The sequence below is a fragment of the Sinocyclocheilus grahami genome, unplaced genomic scaffold (genome assembly GCF_001515645.1).
Source record: "Sinocyclocheilus grahami isolate Dianchi unplaced genomic scaffold, SAMN03320097.WGS_v1.1 scaffold609.1, whole genome shotgun sequence".
NCBI classification, from domain to species: domain Eukaryota; kingdom Metazoa; phylum Chordata; class Actinopteri; order Cypriniformes; family Cyprinidae; genus Sinocyclocheilus; species Sinocyclocheilus grahami.
The window spans coordinates 133,529-156,635 of record NW_015505788.1 but is presented as its reverse complement, the minus strand read 5'-3'; the positions used below and the strand labels follow the sequence as shown (position 1 = coordinate 156,635).

Genomic DNA, 23,107 nt, shown 5'->3' with positions numbered 1-23,107 from the left:
TCTGCGTGTGATTTAGGTATTAATATATTGCGCAAGTTCTGACGGCTGCTTATCACTCTTTTGGAACGGGCCTTTAAGATGCTGTAATGTCTACTTCTCTGTGTATGTTTGTAATCAAATTTTCAGATGTTCAGACTTTTGGATGTTTGAAAGTGTGAAAGAGAAATGTCTTGCAGTATCGTACAGACAATATGTGACATTTGCATGTATATATTCATCAAATACTACAGCCTTATAGAGTGAGCAATAGTTGTATGGATTTGATTGGACGTGTTTGCTGAGGTCAATCAGCTACATCTGGAGTCCAAACTAAAGAATTGAGGCTGATTACCTCAGCGCTGTGTTTATAGCTAAACATAAACGCACTTCGTCATTTCTCTTTTGAATAGCAGAGAATTATAATGCCTAGCAGAGAATTTGTAAACCGACTCACTCCAGATTTAATCTGTCTGTCAGTGGAAGCTTTCATTAGTCTAGTTCAGCGTCTGTGTTTTTAATACGTTCATGCTTTAAAGTGAATAGAATGTTCCGGATTATGATGTGTAACTCAGTTTATAAAAACAATAAAATGTGTTGACTGAAATAGAAGTCTATAGGGGAACCATTTGCCCATTAGTGTTTCATTCAAAAACATCTTAAACCAGCCTAAGATGGTTTGCTGGTTTTAGCTGGTCTGTTGGCTGTTTTTAAGCAGTATTGCACACTTTTCAGCTGATCAGGCCAGTTATAAAACTGAAATGAACTCAAATATAAATATTAGATTAAAAAAAATTATGAATTAAAAAAAAATATATTTTTTCTATACCCACTGTGTGTGTTTAAAAGAAAATTCTGAATTTGGAAAAATTGTAAGTGTGAACCTATCAGTGGTATTTTAAAAATACTATTACATTTACATATGTGTGTGTGTGTGTGTGTGTGTATAAACTTAATTTTTATGTTTTCCATTTTAATTTTAAATTTAAGTTTTTTAATTTAAGTTGTTGTTTTTATTAATACGTCTATATAGTTTTGAATTAACTCGAATTTCTGTTTTAATTTGACTTATTTTAGTACATCAAGTAGGGCTGGACGATATGGCAAAAATGTATATCACGATATATTTCTTAATTTCAGTCGATACGATATAATTCCGATATCGATATAACACTATTAAAAAAAAGCCTCGTAAAAACTGCCAAGAACGCCCACAACAGATGTCTGTGCATACAAACTTATGAAAAATGAATTTGCCAAGTCTCTGACACCTCATATAAAACCATATAATATTTTAGAAAAAAAAACCCCAGCACAAATAAATTAATGTTCACCTTTTATTTGTATTTAGCCTTCATTCAAACAAGAAACGTGAAATTCTTTCAGTCCTGCATTTTTAAAAAAATCCAAAATACAGCAAAAACCGTATCATTTTGAAATATATTTACTATTTAAAATAACGGTTTTCTATTTGAAAATATTTTCAAATGTAATTTATTCATGTGATTTCAAAGCTATAATTTTAGCATCATTACTCCAGTCACATGATCCTTCAGAAATCATTCTAATATTCTGATTTGCTGCTGAAAAATCATTTATTATGATGTTGAAAACAGCGGAGTACAATTTTTTCAGGTTTCTTTGATGAATGGAAAGTTCAGAAGAACAGAATTTATCTGAAATGGAAATCTTTTGTAACATTATAAATGTCTTTATCTTCAATTTAAATCATCAATTTAAATCATCCTTGCTAAATAAAAGTATTCATTTCTATAATTTCATACTGACTCCAAGCTTTTGAATGGTATATTGTATAATGTTACAAAAGGTTTTTATTTCAGATAAATGCTGATCTTTAGGTCTTTCTATTCATCAAAGAATACTGAAAAAAAATGTTTTTAAATATTGATAATCAGCAAATCGGCATATTAGAGTGATTTCTGGATCATGTGACACTGAAGACTGGAGTAATGATGCTGAAAATACAGCTTTGATCACAGAAATAAATTACATTTTACATTATATTCAAATAGAAAGCAGTTATTTTAAATAGTAAAAATATTTCAATTGTTTTTGCTGTACTTTGGATCAAATAAATGCAGGCTTGGTGAGCAGAAGAGAATTCTTATAAAAGAAAAAAAAACATTAAGAATCTTACTGTTCAAAAACTTTTGACTGGTAGTGTAGGCTGATTATTCTTATAGATTGAAACAAATGTGCTTCCGCCAGTATAAAGAGTATGAAAAGTGCAAACTGATTGTCTGCCAGCAGGAGGCGCTTTAAGAGGGTTGAACTAGCGGTTTTTCCAGTAACGGCTGTAAACAAATCAGCTCCGCTCATGAACACTCCTTTATTAGATAAAATAAAAATCCCATCGAAACTTTTCTGAAGACAGTCCTTTCCCTTTAGAGATACATTCATATAAAACACCCGCGACAAGTTTTGATTTTAAAACGTGCAGTGCTCATGTTTTTTCAACGAAGTCAAACGCCACAAATAAATCAATGTATGGGAAACTGGTAATGTATATCGAAATATCGGAAATGTGTTTAAAAACCATATCACCGTTACTGAAAAAAAATAATATCGCGATACATATTGATATTGATTTATTGTCCAGCCCTAACATCAAGTTAAATTAAATGAAAATGAGAAATGTTGCTTTGGCAACTAGCTGAAAAAAAAAATATATATATATTTCATTTAATTATTTTATTTCAAGTAACGGAAATGTTTTTATGGTTTTAGTTAACTATAATAACACAGGAACCTATTTCATTTGTATTATATACGCGTGAACACTCTCTTTAGTGTGAAAACTCTCATCTTATCTTTAAAAAAAAAATTATAATAAATCCTGCACTAGATTGTGCTTTTTTTCTATTCTTAATTCTACAAGGACTCCTCTTGATGACTGCATTTTTGTGGGCTTTTAACTGTAATTAGAGTTCATTAATCTGTTTAATGGAAACTAGATTAACAAAGCACTGGAAAGACACCCAAACAGCAGTTTTGGCAGGAAGAAGGAGTTACGTAAAACGAAGGAACTTTCTGACATGTCTGAAAGCACTGGATGCATGTTATCCCCCATCGCTGTGAATCATAGCCCGTTTTTCCATATTTTTCTAGAGTCTGCTGTGGTGGGTTAGATAGTATCACATTATTAATTTTCATTATGTTACTCAATGTTATCGTGATAGTTTTGATGATTGTTCTGAATTCAGATGTAAAAGGCGTCGGGTTCGTGACTTGAAATTGCCCATAATTCCTTTCCTGACACTTTTACGCCGTCCCTCAGAGCTGCGTGACCTCTGGCCCTCCTGAAAGCAGACTTCCCGCTGATGCAAAGGAAAAGAGGTAACCACCTCCAGCTGTGTCTGCTTTTGCCATCTTCGCCTTCTCTTTTACTCGTATGAAGCCTTGGCTGAAGCGAGTAATCTGTAGGTGTTCGTGTCCTGACTCGAAATGAACTTTCTCTGATAAATCTCATGCTATAAAGGCAGTTGATGTAAGGTCTGACCGTCTCGCAACCTCTGATCGTCACCACGTGAGATAATGAATGAAATGACCTTAGTAAAAGAACCATTAGTGATGAAAAATAATATAGTTTGTAATTGCAGAAAATCATGACTTGCCATCAGTAGTGATGGTAACAGCCTTAAACAAAAGTTTTTTTCAATTTCTGAACTATTATCAGTTGCATACTCCATCTTTTACTCATACGTGCAAATTTATGCTTTTATTATAAAATGTGGGGGATTTGCATTTTATTACAAAAATAAAATCACACTACAAGTAAATAAGTAATATAACTTAAGTATATAAGTAATAAAAAAGACAAACATTTTACTGTTTTTGGTGGGGAAATCTCACATTAAAAATCAAAAGATAAAAAAGAAAACATATTTTGAACAAATAAATTAAGCCTATTTTAAGACCATTTCAAGATTCATTCTTTATTTTATTTTATTTATTTTTTATTTATTGCATTGGCATGTTTTTTCATGACCTTTTTAACACATTTCCCCCAATTCAGAATTGTATTTGTTGTACTGAATTCAATTTGTGCTGATTAATATTTTTTTCCAGACAGAATGATTGTAATTTGTATTATGGCAATGAAAAAAAAAAAAGTAATGCAAAAAAGTTATTACAGTGATAAACATTTAATATCCCCAAATATTCATCACAGTAATTAATGTGTGTGTGTGTGCGTGTATTATAAAAAGTATTTTTTCTTTTCTTGAATGATAGCCTATAGCAAATTTTATATTTGAATTACATTCTTGTGTTTGATCAAACTGATTAAGTGAGTAAACTGTAGGACAAAAAGTGACATGTTTAAATGACTGTGTTTGACCTTGTTTGATCGATCTCAGAAATGATTTCATTGTAGAACTGGATTATTGCTGCTTGCTTGTGCCTCGTCTTGTGAGCCATAAATGCCACTGAAATGTTAAAAACCACAAGTCCACAGCCGCGGTGATGTGAGGAGCAGGTGTCGGGACAGGAGAGACTGTATTGTGGCCTTTCAGAATACCTACAGTGCCGCGCATCTACTTTAGTGCTGGGCATTCTGGGAATGAAAGTCAAAAACGCGACCTTTGATCTCTCACATGTTTTCTTTTTAATTGGTTGGGTGCTTTCCAAGTGTTCACCGTGAGCTCTTATGCCCACTAGGGCTCCTCCACGTCATCAAACCCTTTTGTGTTAGTTTTTTCCTTTTCATCAGGGAAATTGAATGTCTTTTAACTGGCCAAATCCCCCCAAGCGGCTTTGAAAACTTTTATTTAGGGTTTTAGGAAATTGCATGAAGATTTAATAAAAAATCAAATTTTCAGCAAAACCTCAATATGAGAGGTTCTGTTTTAATTGTACATATTTCATATTACGCATGTGTCTCTCATTAGACAGCATATGTTCGGCTTCAAATGTTTATTTCTTTCAATCAGCGCAGACTAAAGTCTTGTCAACACATCTTGTGTGGAGCATCTTTTGTTTGTATACCATAATATAAAATCTGATTGGATGAGCCACGTTAAAAAAGTCATTGGAAAAATAGCCATGAAAAGCAGACCTGTGATTCCACATGAGTTTGAGTTATTAATCCAAATCTACGCTTTAGCTAATGCTTCTCATGTTCTTATTTATTTTTATTTTTTTTCATTTACTTATTTTCTATAAATTTTTTTATTTATTAATTATTTTCCTTTTATTGAAAATTTTTTTTTTCTCATTTATTTCATTTATTTATTTTTTTATATATTTTCATAACATTTTCATGTTCTTATTTTCTCATTTGCTTTTCTTTTTATTTACTACTTTTCTTATTTGTTTGTTTGTTTATTTCCTTGCTTATTTCCTTAATAATTTTTATTTATTTATTTATCCTTTTTTTTCTTTAGTCAGGTTAGACACCATATTAAATTTTATAATTGTGACATTACATTTTATATCTATCTATCTATCTATCTATTTTTCTTTAGTCAGGGTAGACACCATATTAAATTTTATAACTGTGAGGGATGGACATGCAGTCTTAGCAAATATTGTTGTGTACCTAATGCATGCAATTTTTTTAAACGGAGTCGCAAAAATAAGTGACAATTAGCATGTGTGTTATGGGACTGACGAGACGTGAGACGTGTGGATCCATGTGCAAGCTATATTTAAAGCAGAGAGATCAGAAACACAGGCAGGGTCGAACAATGGCAAACAGGTATATGGCGGGCAAGACACAAGAATAATCCTAGGGCTAGTGAAGGTCAACGAGCGGCAAACAGACTCAAAAGGGCGAGACTAAAGAGATGAATCCAGGAAAACCCGAGAAATCAGACAAGGCTAGGCTAGGAAGCTAACGAGGGCTCTGTAGAGTAGCTATCACTGCTGGCGATAAGCGCATACAATACTCGGCCGTTGAAGGGAGTGAGATAGAGTGTTAAATAGTGAGTGAGTGATAGGATACAGCTGTGTGCCATCAGTGCTGTGTGCAATCAGTGTAATGAATGATGGGATATGTAGTCCGGGGTGATATGCAACAGTGTAGTGCGAGAGTCAATGAAGTGGAAAGGGTGACCTGATGGCTAGCAGACGGAAGTTCATGGACCGGATACGTAACAATGTGCTTCGACCCCGAATAAAGACTATAGGACCTGTGAGAGACATCTGGAAAGGGGCAGATCATCGTTCTCTGTCTAATTGTCTTTTTTGGTCTGTGCTTTTGCAGCGTCAGTAATCATTTGTGACAGTATATAAATAGAGGATGATTACGAACACATTAGTTTAGCTGAACTAACGGGTAAGCTGCAAATGAAGTAAACTCACAGAAAGTTTGTCACGTCCTGTTCACTGGGGAGGGGGGGTGAAAAAATTATCCGGACAATCTTCATAATTATTGATTGACAGAAGAAACTTGAGATCTTACACAAAGCTGAAAGAACATGAAATCATCACTTAAACAGGGTTCGGTTTAAATACCAGGGCTCCACAGTGTAATAATTCTGCTTCCACTTAAAGGCCTGCTGTCAGTCAAAGGCACTGTATGCTAGTGCTTCCTATTGCCCTCAGTCATTTAAAAAAGCACTTTTAAACCACAGGAGGTTTAAAATGTTCAAATCTTAACAATGTTATTATTTCCAATTTGACTATATTTGCTGTCTTAATTATGATTGTTTGTGTCTGTTGTGTTGTAGGAGCTTGCTAGCTGTGGCTGGAACAAAAAGGAGAAACACGTTTTGGCTCCTAATGTTGTTGCCTTCACACGGAGGTTCAACCAGGTAAGATGGATGATGATTGGTTTTGTTTATTTTGTTTTGTTTTGTTTTGTTTTCTGTGGTTGGGTAACTGTCTCTCTCTGTATAGGGTCTGATGGGCAAATGCGATTACAGAATATAGGCCAAATTGACCCCCTCTACTTAATGATGGTTCAGAGGAAATGGAATGAGACCGTGTAGGTGTGTTTGTGCCTGTTGTAAGTTCTGTGTTTTCTGGGATATCAGTTATCACATAGACTTTCTGAAAAATTGTTCACAACTTCCAAACTCTTTATAAAATATTTTTTTTTGTTTTGTTTTGTTTTGTTTTGTTTTGTTTTGTTTTGTTTTTTATTTTTTGTTAATTTTTTTAATTTTTAATTAAAAATTTTTTTTATTGAAAATGTATTCATTTTTATTTTATTATTTGTATTTCTGTTGCATTACGTTCTGGAATTATTAATTAATTAATTTATTTATTCCATTATTGTCACTATTGGTGCACAAAAAATAGAACATTATATTATAGAATATAATATGATTTATTATATTATATTGCATATGCTTCAAAAGAAATTGTTTTGTTTTGTTTTGTTTTGTTTTGTTTTGTTTTGTTTTGTTTTGTTTTGTTTTGTTTTGTTTTGTTTTGTTTTGTTTTGTTTTGTTTTGTTTTGTTTTGTTTTGTTTTGTTTTGTTTTGTTTTGTTTTGTTTTGTTTTGTTTTGTTTTGTTTTGTTTTGTTTTGTTTTGTTTTGTTTTGTTTTGTTTTGTTTTGTTTTGTTTTGTTTTGTTTTGTTTTGTTTTGTTTTGTGTTTTGTTTTGTTTTTTATTTTTTGTTAATTTTTTAAATTTTTAATTAATTTTTTTTTATTGAAAATGTATTCATTTTTATTTTATTATTTGTATTTCTGTTGCATTACGTTCTGGAATTATTAATTAATTTATTTATTCCATTATTGTCACTATTGGTGCACAAAAAATAGAACATTATATTATAGAATATAATATGATTTATTATATTATATTGCATATGCTTCAAAAGAAATCAAGAATCAAATCAAAATGTGTAGTTGTATAGATATATAACTGTGTAGTAATCTTAAGTTAGTAAAGCAAATCATTTAAAACAATTACATCAGCTCGTAATCATGACCCAGTATCAGACTGAAACAGACAATTTAATAAACACTGATATTGAATGTTACTGATCTGATGGAGGTATTGTTCGTCCCTAGTTGTCATCCCAGTGAAATGCTGCACTTATTCATTTATATATTCATTTCATTTTCCAGATGTGAAGTGTATGAAGTGGATATAAAGTGTATTTTTGCCTGGGCTGTAACTGATATAGTGCCAGCAGACTGCGAACTGTGCCACAAAACCATTATCAACCTGATGGCTCACAGATTTAGGACTTAATATGTGCTGGAAATACTGTTAACAGCTCTCACATGGGCAACCATCCTTTCCTCTTCAAGCTCGACCTTTTCTACCTCTTTTCTCCAGTTTAAGGAAAAATAGAGATGTGTGGTTGGCCAATCGTTGCTGTGCTGTTACATTTAGACAACTTTCATCTTGACATCTCGTATGTTGTTGACATTGGGCACATGCTGTTTTAACAAATTATCACTCCAACTAATCATTTACCACCCCGACTAACAGCGAAAATCACGTTCTTATAAAGATACATGTGAGAAATTATTAACACGACTGTCCAAGTCGTTTTTGCACTTATAGGAATAGTTCATCCCAAAAAATGAAAATTTGCTAAACATGTCCTCACCCTCAAGATTTAGATGAGTTTACATTTTCATCGGAACACATTTAAGAGAAATGCAGCATTTCATCACTTGCTCACCAGTGGATCCTCTGCAGTGAATGGGTGCTGTCAGAATAGAAATGCAGCATTTCATCACTTGCTCACCAGTGGATCCTCTGCAGTGAATGGGTGCCGTCAGAATAGGAGCATTATTATGGATAAAGGATAGTGATCGACCGATATTGATATTTTATAACCGATACCAATTATTTGCATGTTTATGTGCCCGATAACCGATATGCAGAACCGATATTTATTTACTGTTATAAAGTAATTAAATGACTGACTGGGTCATCTTAAAAAAAGTGTTAAAAAAATTAGCAGTCTTTCATGTTTAATTTAATCTTCACATTACAACAATAAAAAAAAAATGTATTTAAAGCATCAGCAGCAACACTAATATTAACAATAAGCAAAATAAATGTAGAAGGTCTAATGTTTTCAAATGGAGAAAATAAATAAAGGAAAGGCGTCATATCAACTTCATATCAAAGAATAATTCACTGGATAATGTTAATTCACTGAATAATATTCTCTGGAATATTGAAATATAACAAACAAAACATCGTATTTTATTGCATTTCTCAACTGGCATGTTATATCAGAATTACTAATAATGGTTTTGTCGTTCTAGATTATGAAATGCCTGCTGACAGCACAGTTTATCTATGCATTTACACAGAACTATATTCAAACTGCGATCGCTCGTGGAGATAATAAATAATTAATTTCCATAAAGGTGTATCTATTTAGATGTTTATTAGCGAAATAATGGTTATATAGTAAATGTTAATACAATTTAGGGTGTTTTAAACAAGTGAATCTTGTTAAAAGTTACATGCTGTGGCCGTGCTGGAGCATTTCCTGAGCATCAACCCGGTGAGTGAACAGCAATATGAAAGTGGCTTCACGAGACTAATGATGAGCATAGACAACAGAGAGTGAATTAAATTCAGCACTTTTATTTCCAACATGCGCCCATTCATGGCTGCATATTATTTAATTGACGCAAAGTTACGTCTTTATTGGGACAGGACTTGATGGATTATCTTACGTGACTCCGTGAGTTCATCTCTATTTCTTCGAGCCAAGCTGCATAAACTGCATATCAGGCATTTATGTAATACATCTAATTTGTGCATTAATGGCCGTTATGTTAAATAAAGTTTACTAACTACAGTAAATCAAGTACCCGTGCATGCCGTTGTTGTTGTCTTGTTTCCCCTCAGATGCGCTGCAATGGTAATCCTGCGCGCAATTCTCAAAACACCGTTTATCGGTGAATCCGATATTACAAAACCGATATCCGATTATTGTAAAATGCTTAAATATCGGGAAAAATATCCTGTAAATCGATATATCGGTCGATCTCTAATAAAGGACTTGTATTTTAGCCAGAAGCAGTTTTGAAGTTAAAAATGTCTTAATGATGGATTTGTTTCTTACAAACACGCAGCTTTTTGCTTCACAAGACATTAATTGATGGACTGGAGTGGTGTGGATTACTTGTGGATTATTGTGATATTTTTATCAACTGTTTGTACTCTCATTCTGACGGCACCCATTCACTGCAGAGCAGTGTTAATTTTGTTGATGAATAATTTTTATCATAATGTTCGTCAACGACTTCACAAGACATTAATTGATGGACTGGAGTGGTGTGGATTACTTGTGGATTATTGTGATATTTTTATCAGCTGTTTGTACTCTCATTCTGACGGCACCCATTCACTGCAGAGCAGTGTTAATTTTGTTGATGAATAATTTTTATCATAATGTTCGTCAACGACAATTTTTTTCACCGATGATAATGAACTAAAACTCTTTTTGAATGACAAAAACTATGACGTAAATCTATTGACATTTTCGTCAATGAATAAAAATGAGACGAAAATGTTAGGGAGGGACGATTTGGGATGAGATTCATTCAGAACTAATCTGCTGCGTGGTTAGGAGGTTATGCGTACATATGAACCGGCGGGACATAAACTAAAATACACTTGCTGCACATTGCATAAAATGTTCAAAAAATGTCAATATGTGGGAGTAAGAGAAGAGCAGACATATAGATAAATCTGACGATGCAAGAGAGAACTCAATTCGGTCCGGTTTTCTGAGCACAGACACTGAAGCAAACACACACAGAAAGCGCCTCTCACAACGTGCGAGTACTCTTTCGCGTCGCATGAACGGAGAATTACACACAAAATGATGTTGTATTGTCCGTTTTGATGAGTATTCACGTAAACTCAGTTGATTACATCTTTAAGTGAATGTAAACAGTAGGGAGAACGTGTATCAGTACATTGCATCCGTGCATTCGGTTTTAAAGAGACAGCAGCCTAATTTAGTTGCTATTTTCCAAGTCATTGATGTTAATCAAGCAACAAAAGAAACACAGAAAATCACTCACTGCTCTTGACTGAAACACTTTAGTAGCCTTAAAGATGAATCTAAATGTATTTATAGAAATAAATGTCTGCTTGAATAAATTAAGAATATGGTAAACAAGTTGCTATAAAGAATGCATAATTAGCCTATATAACCATTGGTATTTCATTAAAAAGTAGACCATGTTCTTGTTCTTTATGAGAAGTGGTTTTATTTAATTTTAACACAAAGGCATCTTGTGTGTCACAGCAGTTAAATCGGTGTCTATCATGATAAAACCTTAATATCAAACCTATATAATGAGCTTGGAAATTTTTGAGAAATGCTTAATAAATGCACTGTAAGCCGCCGACTAAATTTACTGTAATTTAGTCTACTAAAATCTTATGATATTTAGTAGACTAAAACTAAAAACAATTCAGATTACTAAAATATGACTAAAACTAAATGGCATTTTAGTCAAAAGACTGTGACTAAAACTAAATCAAAATATGCTGTCAAAATTAACACTGCTGCAGAGGATCCATGTGATGAAATTATGCATTTATCTAAATGTTCCTATGAAGAAACAAACTCGTTTTAAATTTTGGGTGAAGTATTCCTTGTTAACCAAAAACTTCTCCAGTCTTTTGCTTCAGTAGTAAAACTGAACACGCACACCTCATAGGGAAGATCTGTGAATCAGTTTTGTTCATGGAATGAATTTTGACTTTTAAAATGTTGTTTGTTATTCAAACTTGGTGATGCTGTTGGATTAAAATGCTTAAGGAACCATTAATTATAAAACCAGAAGGAAGTTTGGTTTCAAGATAATTTAGAAACATTTGGCCATAAATTAATCTTAACTAAATTTGTGATTTCAATGTAGTGCTTCCAGTTCTGCTTATTTATGAAGTTTCAGCCTGGAATGAATTCGATTTTAAATCTGTCTCTTTAAATCCGAAACCTAATCAGATTAACTGGTGTGTCCCAATTTTTCATATTCAAGATTTCGTGAAAGTGCTATAAAAGTGCAAAGCAGACAGTAGATGACCCACGTTTACAATTATGGCACATGTTTAATGAGACGATTTGTTCTAGCTTTTTAGCCAGGAGTGTGTGGAAATTACATAAAAGCATCAAGTTCCCCGCTGCACATTTTCCGCTTGAAATGGTCTTAGCGTGTGCAACTCAGTGCTATAAAAGTGCAAAGCAGACAGTAGATGACCCACGTTTACAATTATGGCACATGTTTAATGAGACGATTTGTTCTAGCTTTTTAGCCAGGAGTGTGTGGAAATTACATAAATGCATCAAGTTCCCCGCTGCACATTTTCCGCTTGAAATGGTCTTAGCGTGTGCAACTTTCCTCAAAGTCAGTCTCACACACAATTCCTTCTATCTTGGCTGTCGACGTCGTTGGTTTTATGAAATCATTAAACCGAACATGATGAGCTGGCTTCCAGACCTTCGGAAAGATGGAGCGACTTTGAGCCACATTTCTTGGCCACCCAAGAGTGTGTTTCACTTTGTACTGTTTAGAGAGTGAGAGTTGAATGTTTCTTATATTTATATATGCATATGTATGTGAAGTCAAGCATCACTATTACGTAGCTCATGTTACATAGTGATTTGAACAAACCTCTAACAATGTTACACATTAAAGGGATAGTTCACCCAAAAAATAAAATTACCCCATGATTTACTCACCCTCAAGCCATCCTAGGTGTATATGACATTCTTCTTTCAGACGAATACAATCGGAGTTATATTAAATAATGTCCAGGCTAATCCATGCTTTATAATGGGAGTGGATGGTAGCCCAAAATTTGAAGTCCAAAACATTGCACCAATCCATTATAAAAGAAGTTAATAAAGGCCTTATGAAGCGAAGCGATGCGTTTGCGTAAGAAAAATATCCATATTTACAACTTTATAAACCTTAATCTCTAGCTTCCGCTAACTGTCGTACGCTCGTTCACGAGAGAAGTGTGTCCAGCGGATGACGTAGCACGTAGGCGAATGCGAAAGTGACGAACGCGGAAGTGACGAACGCGGAAGTGACGAACGCGAAAGTGACGAACGCGGAAGCGCAGAGGAGAGAGCAAAACAAAACACCGGTCATCTTTCAGACGAATACAATCGGAGTTATATTAAATAATGTCCAGGCTAATCCATGCTTTATAATGGGAGTGGATGGTAGCCCAAAATTTGAAGTCCAAAACATTGCACCAATCCATTATAAAAGAAGTTAATAAAGGCCTTATGAAGCGAAGCGATGCGTTTGCGTAAGAAAAATATCCATATTTACAACTTTATAAACCTTAATCTCTAGCTTCCGCTAACTGTCGTACGCTCGTTCACGAGAGAAGTGTGTCCAGCGGATGACGTAGCACGTAGGCGAACGCGAAAGTGACGAACGCGGAAGTGACGAACGCGAAAGTGACGAACGCGGAAGTGACGAACGCGAAAGTGACGAACGCAAAAGTGACGAACGCAAAAGTGACGAACGCGGAAGCGCAGAGGAGAGAGCAAAACAAAACACCGGTCACGAATTAGTAGTACAAAACAAGGATTGGTAAAGAAAAATGACGGAGGATTTCAATATAAGCCAAGAGAACACTGGTTTTCCTTTGCTGTAAACAAAATTTGTTTCTCGCAAGACTAATATATTCTCACCGGAGCTTATGCTACGCTTACGTGCTACGTCATCCGCTGGACGCACCTCTCTCGTGAACGAGCGTACGACAGTTAGCGGAAGCTAGAGATTAAGGTTTATAAAGTTGTAAATATGGATAATTTTCTAACACAAACGCATCGCATCGCTTCAGAAGGCCTTTATTAACCCCCCGGAGCCGTGTGGACTTCTTTTATAAAGGATTGGTGCAATTTTTTGGACTTCAAATTTTGGGCTACCTTCCACTCCCATTATAAAGCATGGATTAGCCTGGACATTATTTAATATAACTCCGATTGGATTCGTCTGATAGAAGAATATCATATACACCTAGGATGGCTTGAGGGTGAGTAAATCATGGGGTAATTTTCATTTTTGAGTGAACTATCCCTTTAATCTGCATAATTTGTGGCATCGGGGTGACGAGTTTTGCGTGTTCAAGCAAGGCTGCATGATTAATAGAAATAAAAACTTAATGTGAATCATTAAAATGTATTTAATGAAATAAAGAAATGTGCTGTGTTTCAGAGTGAAGCATGTGTTCATTTACATGCAAGCAGGTAATGATTCAGCATCTAAGAGGCTCAGTTCCTAATATAAGTAAAAGTAATATTATTGTATTATTTTTCTTAAATATTAGATTTTTTATTTTACAGTGAAATATAACAATAGTAATATTTATGTTGTTTGTAGACATTTTTATATTTTTAATTATTAGTAGGAACAACAATTACTTTTTGAACATTTACTATTATTATTATTATTATTATTATTATTATTATTATAATATCTGTATTCATATATAATCACAGAATTTTGTCCAAATTTTGCAGGCCGGCAAACTAGCACAGCAAACCTGGATTTTTTTTTTATTGCATTTTGTTATATAATGTAAAATAAATGATTTTATTTTATAAATTATTATATTATTTATTTTTCTTAAATATTAGATTTTTTATTATATGGTGAAATATTACAATAGTATTGTTTATTTTGTTGTTTTGTAAGTAATTTTTATATTTATATTTCAGAAAAGTCATGCAGCCCTACTCAAAAACTCTGCTAAATATCTAGTAGAGTTTGTCCATGTAATAAATCAGCTCTGTATTTTTAGTGAAATCAGGTGAGCAGGAACTATACATGGAAACATTGTGCTCCATCGTCATGGCAACTGAGCAGAAACTTTGGCCTTCAAAACATTGTAGTGCTCTTTGCCAGTTCATTATTTATGGAGTGGGAACAGAAGCTTTCAGAGCCGTTTTGAAGGCATTATGGGTAGGAATGAACCAGATGAGCTCACCCTCTTTCATGAAGGGGGTCACAGCTCTACGCTTTGGTAAAACCCACTTTACAACCACTTTGGAAAAAGAACCATCATCTCCGGGCCAAGAAATGTAAGCGCTGTGCCCCGTTTCTCCACAGGTTTCTATACCAACCAGAGCTCTTATAATGTGTAAATGATTTGATAATGAGCTATAAGCTATGTCATTGCACATGACTTATCTAGCAAAGCGGCGTTCATATATTTTAACCTAACACAGCTGCCGCGCTATGATATGCTTGTCCCATTCCCTACAATTGCTGCAAAACTTGACATTTTGGCCAGCATCTTTGAAGCTCATTTTCTTTAGATCATAACTCAATGACTATGACTCAAGCGTTGTATGTTTATCTTCATAAAGATGGCACCAAAGTGTCTGTTATCATTTATGAAATGAAGGAGGAGTAGTTTGAAATTTTTCCTCAGGGTAACAAATGCAATTTTATTGTTTTTAAAATGATTCATTAATGAGGGGAAGCTTTCAGAGCCGTTTTGAAGGCATTATGGGTAGGAATGAACCAGATGAGCTCACCCTCTTTCATGAAGGGGGTCACAGCTCTACGCTTTGGTAAAACCCACTTTACAACCACTTTGGAAAAAGAACCATCATCTCCGGGCCAAGAAATGTAAGCGCTGTGCCCCGTTTCTCCACAGGTTTCTATACCAACCAGAGCTCTTATAATGTGTAAATGATTTGATAATGAGCTATAAGCTATGTCATCATTGCACATGACTTATCTAGCAAAGCGGCGTTCATATATTTTAACCTAACACAGCTGCCGCGCTATGATACGCTTGTCCCATTCCCTACAATTGCTGCAAAACTTGACATTTTGGCCAGCATCTTTGAAGCTCATTTTCTTTAGATCATAACTCAATGACTATGACTCAAGCGTTGCATGTTTATCTTCATAAAGATGGCACCAAAGTGTCTGTTATCATTTATGAAATGAAGGAGGAGTAGTTTGAAATTTTTCCTCAGGGTAACAAATGCAATTTTATTGTTTTTAAAATGATTCATTAATGAGGGGATGACATTGAATAAGCCAATGAAAGCTTTTTTTCTGGCTGACACTACATTTTTGTCTGAATTGAACCATACAGGGTCTTAAAAATTGAGATACTAAAAGAAAAGTTTGTTAAGAACCAAAATCCAAAATATATTTAAAAAAAGTTATATTTAATACTTCTTGAATTACAGGCATGACAACGTCGGGGAGGAGAAAAAACACACCAAAAATGCTTTTTTCGTACTTTTGAACTGTCCCCATTAGCGTATAATGCAATAAAGATTGCTAAAGTCAACAGATTTTACTAATAGAACTACCAATCTCTGTGTAAAAATAACATCATGATGCTGCCATCTTTCTAAAGTCCTTTTTACCCATCTGTATTTTGGGTCCAAATCAAAGGTGAATATTGTCATTTTGACCCCCTTCTACAAAATAGTGGATTATGCATCCTTGACATTTAATATTTTGGCTTTTGTCACTATTTATATTTTTCTTTCTTCAGAATAAACATTAACAAAATAAAAAAATTTTAGCCAGGAAGTTTCTGAACTTTGATTGATTTGACACAGAATGACCCAGAGTCACTCAGTTCCACTACAAATATTTGTGTACAGTTTAATAATTTACTAATAAAGCCACATTGAGATCCAAATATCTCTGGGATTAAACCATATAGGGTCTTAAAATTTGAGATGGCGAAAGAAAAGTTTGTTAAGAACCAAAATCCAAAAGGATCCTTGAATTACAGGCATGCCAACTTTGGGGGAAAAGAAGCTCACACACACACACACACACACACAAAGTGCTTTTTTCCCTATTTTTGAGCTGCCACCATTGGCATATAATGCAACAAAGATTGCTAAAATCAATAGATTTTACTAGTAGACAAGCCAGTCTCTGTGTAAAAACAACATAACAATCACGTTTAATAATTTACTAATAAAGCCACATTGAGATCCAAATATCTCTGGGATTAAACCATATAGGGTCTTAAAATTTGAGATGGCGAAAGAAAAGTTTGTTAAGAACCAAAATCCAAAAGGATACTTGAATTACAGGCATGCCAACTTTGGGGGAAAAGAAGCTCACACACACACACAAAGTGCTTTTTTCCCTATTTTTGAGCTGCCACCATTGGCATATAATGCAACAAAGATTGCTAAAGTCAATAGATTTTACTAGTAGACAAGCCAATCTCTGTGTAAAAACAACATAACAATCACAAGTCCCACAGTAAATACATCCATGACATTTAATATTTGTCTTTCATTTCTATTTATGTTGGTCTTCCTTCAGAAGTCTCTGCAATTTGTTTTGATTTGACACAGAATGACCCTGTAGTCACAAATATTTAAGTAATTTAAACCCATCTTTAATCAATTTCTTTTCATTGTCAGACAGCGTTGGCTTCAAACAACATTCCCATTTAATGAGTAAAGAAGTCTAGTAAAACCTGGGTTCGCGGCCCCTCAGATGCGTGTTTTGTGTACACGTCACATGTAGGCAGTAGACAGCAAGGCAGCTCACTAGGATTTAAGAAACAGGGCTTGTATATTCGTAGATGTTAATTCTGAAGCTTTGTGTACTCGATCAGTTTAATGTCTTCTTTTAAGGATGAAAGTCATGGGCCAAATTTACGGTGGCCTTTTTCTCCATCATGTTGTGGAAGCTTTGACTTCCTGAGGGTCGATGGAAAAGACATCTTTTGCTTGGACGGTTCAGTCCATATATTCTTAGTTTACAGATATATTTACTGTTCCTCGGAGAGTTCTGCGGCCATTTGTTGGTTGTGGACAAATTGACTGTTTTAAGCCTCTGATAAACCAGCAAAGATTTTTTTTATTTTTTTTAACCCCATTTTGTACACTTTAGGATTTTGGACTTCAAAGGTGGGCTTTAAGACTTAATCTCTGATGTCCTAATCTTGGATTGTTATTATTTTATTTTTTAAATTGTGTCTAAGGAGATCCCAATTCTGTTGCAGTCAGTACACAATAACAGTTTTCACTCAGAAATTGCTAGTAGATTTCACAAATAAATACGTAATGCATTGAATTAAACAAGAACATTTTAAGTAGAAAGACTCAAATAGTATTTTCTTTAATTTCCAATAATATTTGTTTCATTTACAACTTGCAATATTTTTTACACCTGCAATGACTCACGTTCCTGCTTTGTTCAAGAGTGCCAATTTTTTTCTAATTATTTGTCAGACATTAAATAGTTTCTGGAGTTTGATTCCCCTTGCGTGAAATATAATCGAGGCCGCTTTTGAGGAAATCGTTGAGGTTTGTTACCTGATTCCCGTTATGTTGTAACGGTTCCCTGAGGCCGAAATCTTAAACTATTTACTACGGTCAGAATCACTCAGGCTTCACCAGCTTTCTAATTTTGCTATTTTCTTTTTCTTTTATTTGGCATCTGCTTGCGTTGGAGTCTCTGCCAAGCGAAGTCTGTGCGCCCAGCGTTCTGTGTTTGCCGTACAATTATAATCCGAGCGGAGTGTCTCATTTTTCACTCATTACATAACAACACTTTTCCTCCATCTCAGTTATTTCCAGCATTTTTGTTTTTGTCTATCAGAAATGGGTTTTCCACAAGATCTATAGTTGAGCCATGAGGTTAAACCGCAGATGAAAAGTTGACTTATTGCTGTCCTGTGGCGTGACCTCTGCTTTTCTCTCTCATTCTTTTTGAGTCTGGTTTTCAAATTTTGGTTTTGACCATTCTTTTGTTTAATTATTATTTATGAATATATAAATTATTTATAAACTATATATTTATTTATTTATTTATAAATGTATTTATTTATTTCCCTCAAATCATTCAGATTGTTTTAAGTATCCCTTCAAATTTCAATTTATTTGCTAATTATTTGGGAAGATCACCCTTCCATCACAACGTGCATATACTGTCCAAAACACCCTGAAAACGTGCTAAAACCAAAGTCATGCAAATGAATGCATGTTAGCGTCACAGTGGTAGCCTTTGTGCAATCCAGCACCACAAATGTATGACATGCTCATTGTTTTTAGGCATGTTTACTAAAAATGAGTCTTTTTTTGTTTTTGTTTTTGTACATAAACATTTCTCTTATCTCTTCAGGTGAGCTTCTGGTTGGTACGGGAAATCCTGACCGCTCAAACCCTGAAGATCCGTGCCGAGATCCTGAGCCACTTCATCAAGATCGCAAAGGTACATTAATGAACAGCAGTTTACAAAATCATATTCTTATTGTATCAATACAAAAACAGTACAACTATTAAGAAAGATCACTAATCTGCCTATTGCAAATGCATCATTCATGATGGGAAATCATCACACATCATCATACATACAGTATGATGAAGTGTGATGATTTCCCATCATGCAGTGCTGCTTTAGAATTTGGCCGCAACTAGGTATCTTTGCAGACAGCATTTTTGGAACAGTCTATGATGTCTTAAGATACTGTCTATTAGGGGTGCAACGGTTTAACTTACTCACGGTTCGGTTTGTATCACGGTTTTAGAGTCACCGTTTCGGTACGGTTCGGTGTGTGCTATGTTTAGGAAAAAACTATATTGTCAAATAAAAATAAAGAAAATAAGAACAAATAATCTAACTACAAGCAACATCACAAATAAATACAATAGAGCAAAGATACAAATAAAATAAACAGTGCTTTTCAGATTGTTTAGGTAGGTCTAACATTAGTTTTTAGAGACAGAAATTGAATAAAGTAATCAAATGTAAAAGAACATTGCATATTAGACTGAATAAATTCAAGATTAATCCTTATTAAAAAGTTACAAAAGTTATTCAATCAAGAGCAGTGAGAGATTTCCGTGTTGTTGCTGTTTGATTAATATTAAGAAAGTGCTGTCACTTTAAGAGAACGCACTGAATGCACAATTTGTCCATTCAAACACAATACTTCACAGAGAGCTTAATATTTGCACGCGTTCTGAGATGTGGGTTCACGCGCTTCGGATGAGCGACCACACAGATCTTCTCACTGCACGCACCAGTTCACGTCTTCTGGCTCTTTAATATTTAAACTGGCAAGGCTTAAATGAGTTTAGTTTAAACGCAGATAGCGACTTGTGCTGTTCAGGTCTCACCTGCGTTATCAACACGTGATGACGGCATAAATGACAGTTATTCCAGCATAAAACACTTGCATTGATTAAAGAGTGACTGGGTTGTCCACGTATTGGTTTTTTTCTCTCTTATCGCTCTTGTTGTAATGTATTGGGAAGGCAAAATTTGTATCCATCAACAGAAACATGCATTAGCCGATATCTAACAAACCATATTACAGATGCATTGTCAGATTTAAGTTGAACCGCGGTCCTAGTGCATGCCGAACCGTGTGTGGAGAACGGAACGGTTCGATTTTTTACCGAGAACCGTTGCACCCCTACTGTCTGTCCAACTTTGACGGTTCACCTCATTAGTGTGCACTACAGAGGGATTTTCATACAGTATGTTCCTGCTTTGAAATGAGGTCAAATGGCACACTAAATGACCAACAAAGCATTATTATTTAGTTTTATTATATAAGCATGCATCGGTTTTCCTTCAAATTTCCATTACCTTACACAAAGAGCTTAATGAAGTCAAGCCAGAGCTGAAATTCGCAAAATATAGAATGTGATTTTAATAAATACACTTTTTTTCCATATGTTTTGCTATTAATTTTTCATATTAGCAACTATATGGTTTGGAAACCTTTAGTCACACTATAGAAATGCTCCATTAGGGTTGCTGTATTAGCAGTAGTCATTTTTATATGCTTCTCTTATTGATTTAGATCATTGCACTTTCTTTGCAATACGCAGCAGTGCTCAGTATAAAATTATCAGTCCATAGTTCATTTTCTTACTCTTTCTCTTTCTGGCCATAGTTCCTCAAACATGACCCGGCACTATTTAGGTGTACTTTGACATATTATTTCTCATTTTGCTGATTTAAACATTGCAACAGTTGCACTAAATGCTGGTATATATTTGTATTTAAGGTTATTGTACTTTCTTCTACCACAGTTTAAAGAAATAGTTCACCCAAAAATGAAAATGTGCTGAATATACTCGCCCTCGGGCATTCCAAGATAATGATGCATTTGTTTCTTCATCAGAACAGATTTGGAGAAATGTAGCGTTACATCACTTGCTCAGCAATGGATGCTCTGCAGTGAATGGGTGCCGTCAGAATGAGAGTCCAAACAGCTGATAAAAACATCACAGTAATCCACAAGTAATCCACACCACTGCAGTCCTCCATCTTGAGAAATGAAAAGCTGCGTGTTTGTAAGAAACATATCCATCATTAAGACCTTTTTAATTTTAAAACATTGCTTCTGGCTAAAATATAAGTCCTCTATCCATAATAATGCTTCCTCCAGTGAAAAGATCATCTGGGCTGAATCAGGAGAGAAGTCTGCACAGATCAAGCACCGTTTACAAGCAAAAACAGCCCAAAACAGCTCTAAACAAATATGTGGGTGGATTTTGATGTGAGAGACAACAGGAGATGGACTTTTTCACTGGAGGAATTTATGGTTATGGACTCGTATTTTGGCCTGAAGCGACGGTTTAAAGTTAAAACATCTTAATGATGGCTTTATTTCTTACAAGCATGCAGCTTTTCACTTCTCAAGACATTAACTGATGGACTGGACTGGAGTGGATTACTTGTGGATTATTGTGATGTTTTTATCAGCTGTTTGGACTCTCATTCTGACGGCACCCATTCACTGCAGAGCATCCATTGTTGAGCAAGTGATGCAATGCTACATTTCTCCAAATCTGTTCTGATGAAGAAATAAACCCATTTTGGATGGCATGAAGATGAGTACATTTTCAGCAATTTGTCATTGTTGGGTGAACTATTCCTTTAAAAAAAGTGACAATTGCAATTTTCTCAAAGTGCTTTCCTTTGTCACAGTTTAATATGCTGATACTAAATCTTTGTTATTATTTTTGGAAATACGCTCGTGGCACAGCAATTGCACACTTCACTTTTAATGCAATTGAACACACAGTATGAAGAGTTTGGTTTTGTTTTTCATCTTAAACTTGATAATTACTCTGTCAAATGTTTACCCACCCTTCATCTGGATAAAGACAGCAGTTGAAGAGCCCTTCGCTGTACTGTCTTCATCTCAGTAAACTCATCAAAACAAGCCACGTCAGTGAAGCGGCTGGAATATCATCCTTCAGAAAGCTCATGACTAAATCTCAGAGGAACACTTGCTGGCAGAACAAAAGCTAAAAAAAAAAACCCTCAGGTTGTAGTCATCATGTGTCATGGAGTGGATCCAGGCGTGCCAAATTTGCTGAAGTGAGCCCAAAGCAGTTTTCCATCTAGAGTTTGTTGGGTCTTCATTGTGGGAGTAATGATGAAAGCAGGTCTGTATCTTAGTGAAGGTCACTGTCTTTTAGTGGACGGCGTCCAATCAGAGAGCAGTAAAGGGAGTTTTGAGTGTGGGCGGTAGCTGTGACATCATCTAACCTAACAAACAGACAGTAGCACATGTCTGCTTCATTAGAAGTGCATTTTCTGTGTTTTCACAAATTGCAACCCAACCATTTCTGAAGTGAGAACTTTTCATGTTTAATAGCAAAACATGATAAAATGCAACCAGTAAAATGGGAGCAATTGCCATATAAATTTAATCTAAAGTCAAGATACTATTACTTGAGAAACAAAATGACATAACGGGTCAAGTCGAGTCACCTTTGTTTCTATAGCGGGTTATACAATACAGAATGTTTCACAGCAGTATCACAGTTATAAAAAGTAACTGCATTTAAAAGGATAAAAAATGTCTGTCGATGGAGTAAGATTTTTTTTTTTATTTTTACTCTTAATTTTAATAGAATTTTCAGCAAGCAAATTTTCAAAATAAAGTGAGTTTTTGCGTAAAACAAGAAAAAATGTCTGTCTTTGGGGTCAAAATATTAACTTGTTTTCCCTTTGAATTAAGTTTATTTTTCAGACCCCAATTTCTTGTTTCAAGCATAAACGCACTTAGATTTAAATCAAGTTTTTTTCTTTTTTCTGCCCCCATTGGCAGATTTTCCCCCCCCCCCCCCTTGTTTTAAGCACAACTCACTTCATTTTTGTCTTTTTGAAATATCTTAACCCTCATGTTCAAGTCATTTCCATATTTTATTTTTTTCCCCCAAAGCTAATG

The 23,107-nt window shown here is 34.6% G+C and overlaps 1 protein-coding gene across 2 annotated transcripts in view; it reads left to right on the top strand.

Annotated features, from left to right (window-relative positions):
- The window catches only part of LOC107557582 (ras-specific guanine nucleotide-releasing factor RalGPS1-like), a 149,793-nt gene that overhangs the window by 30,807 nt on the left and 95,879 nt on the right, over positions 1-23,107 (top strand). For both annotated transcript variants that reach the window (XM_016241057.1, XM_016241058.1), the window contains 2 exons: positions 6,669-6,752; positions 19,033-19,122. In XM_016241057.1, the coding sequence (XP_016096543.1) occupies positions 6,669-6,752; positions 19,033-19,122 (174 nt within the window). The remainder of the gene's footprint in view (positions 1-6,668; positions 6,753-19,032; positions 19,123-23,107) is intronic.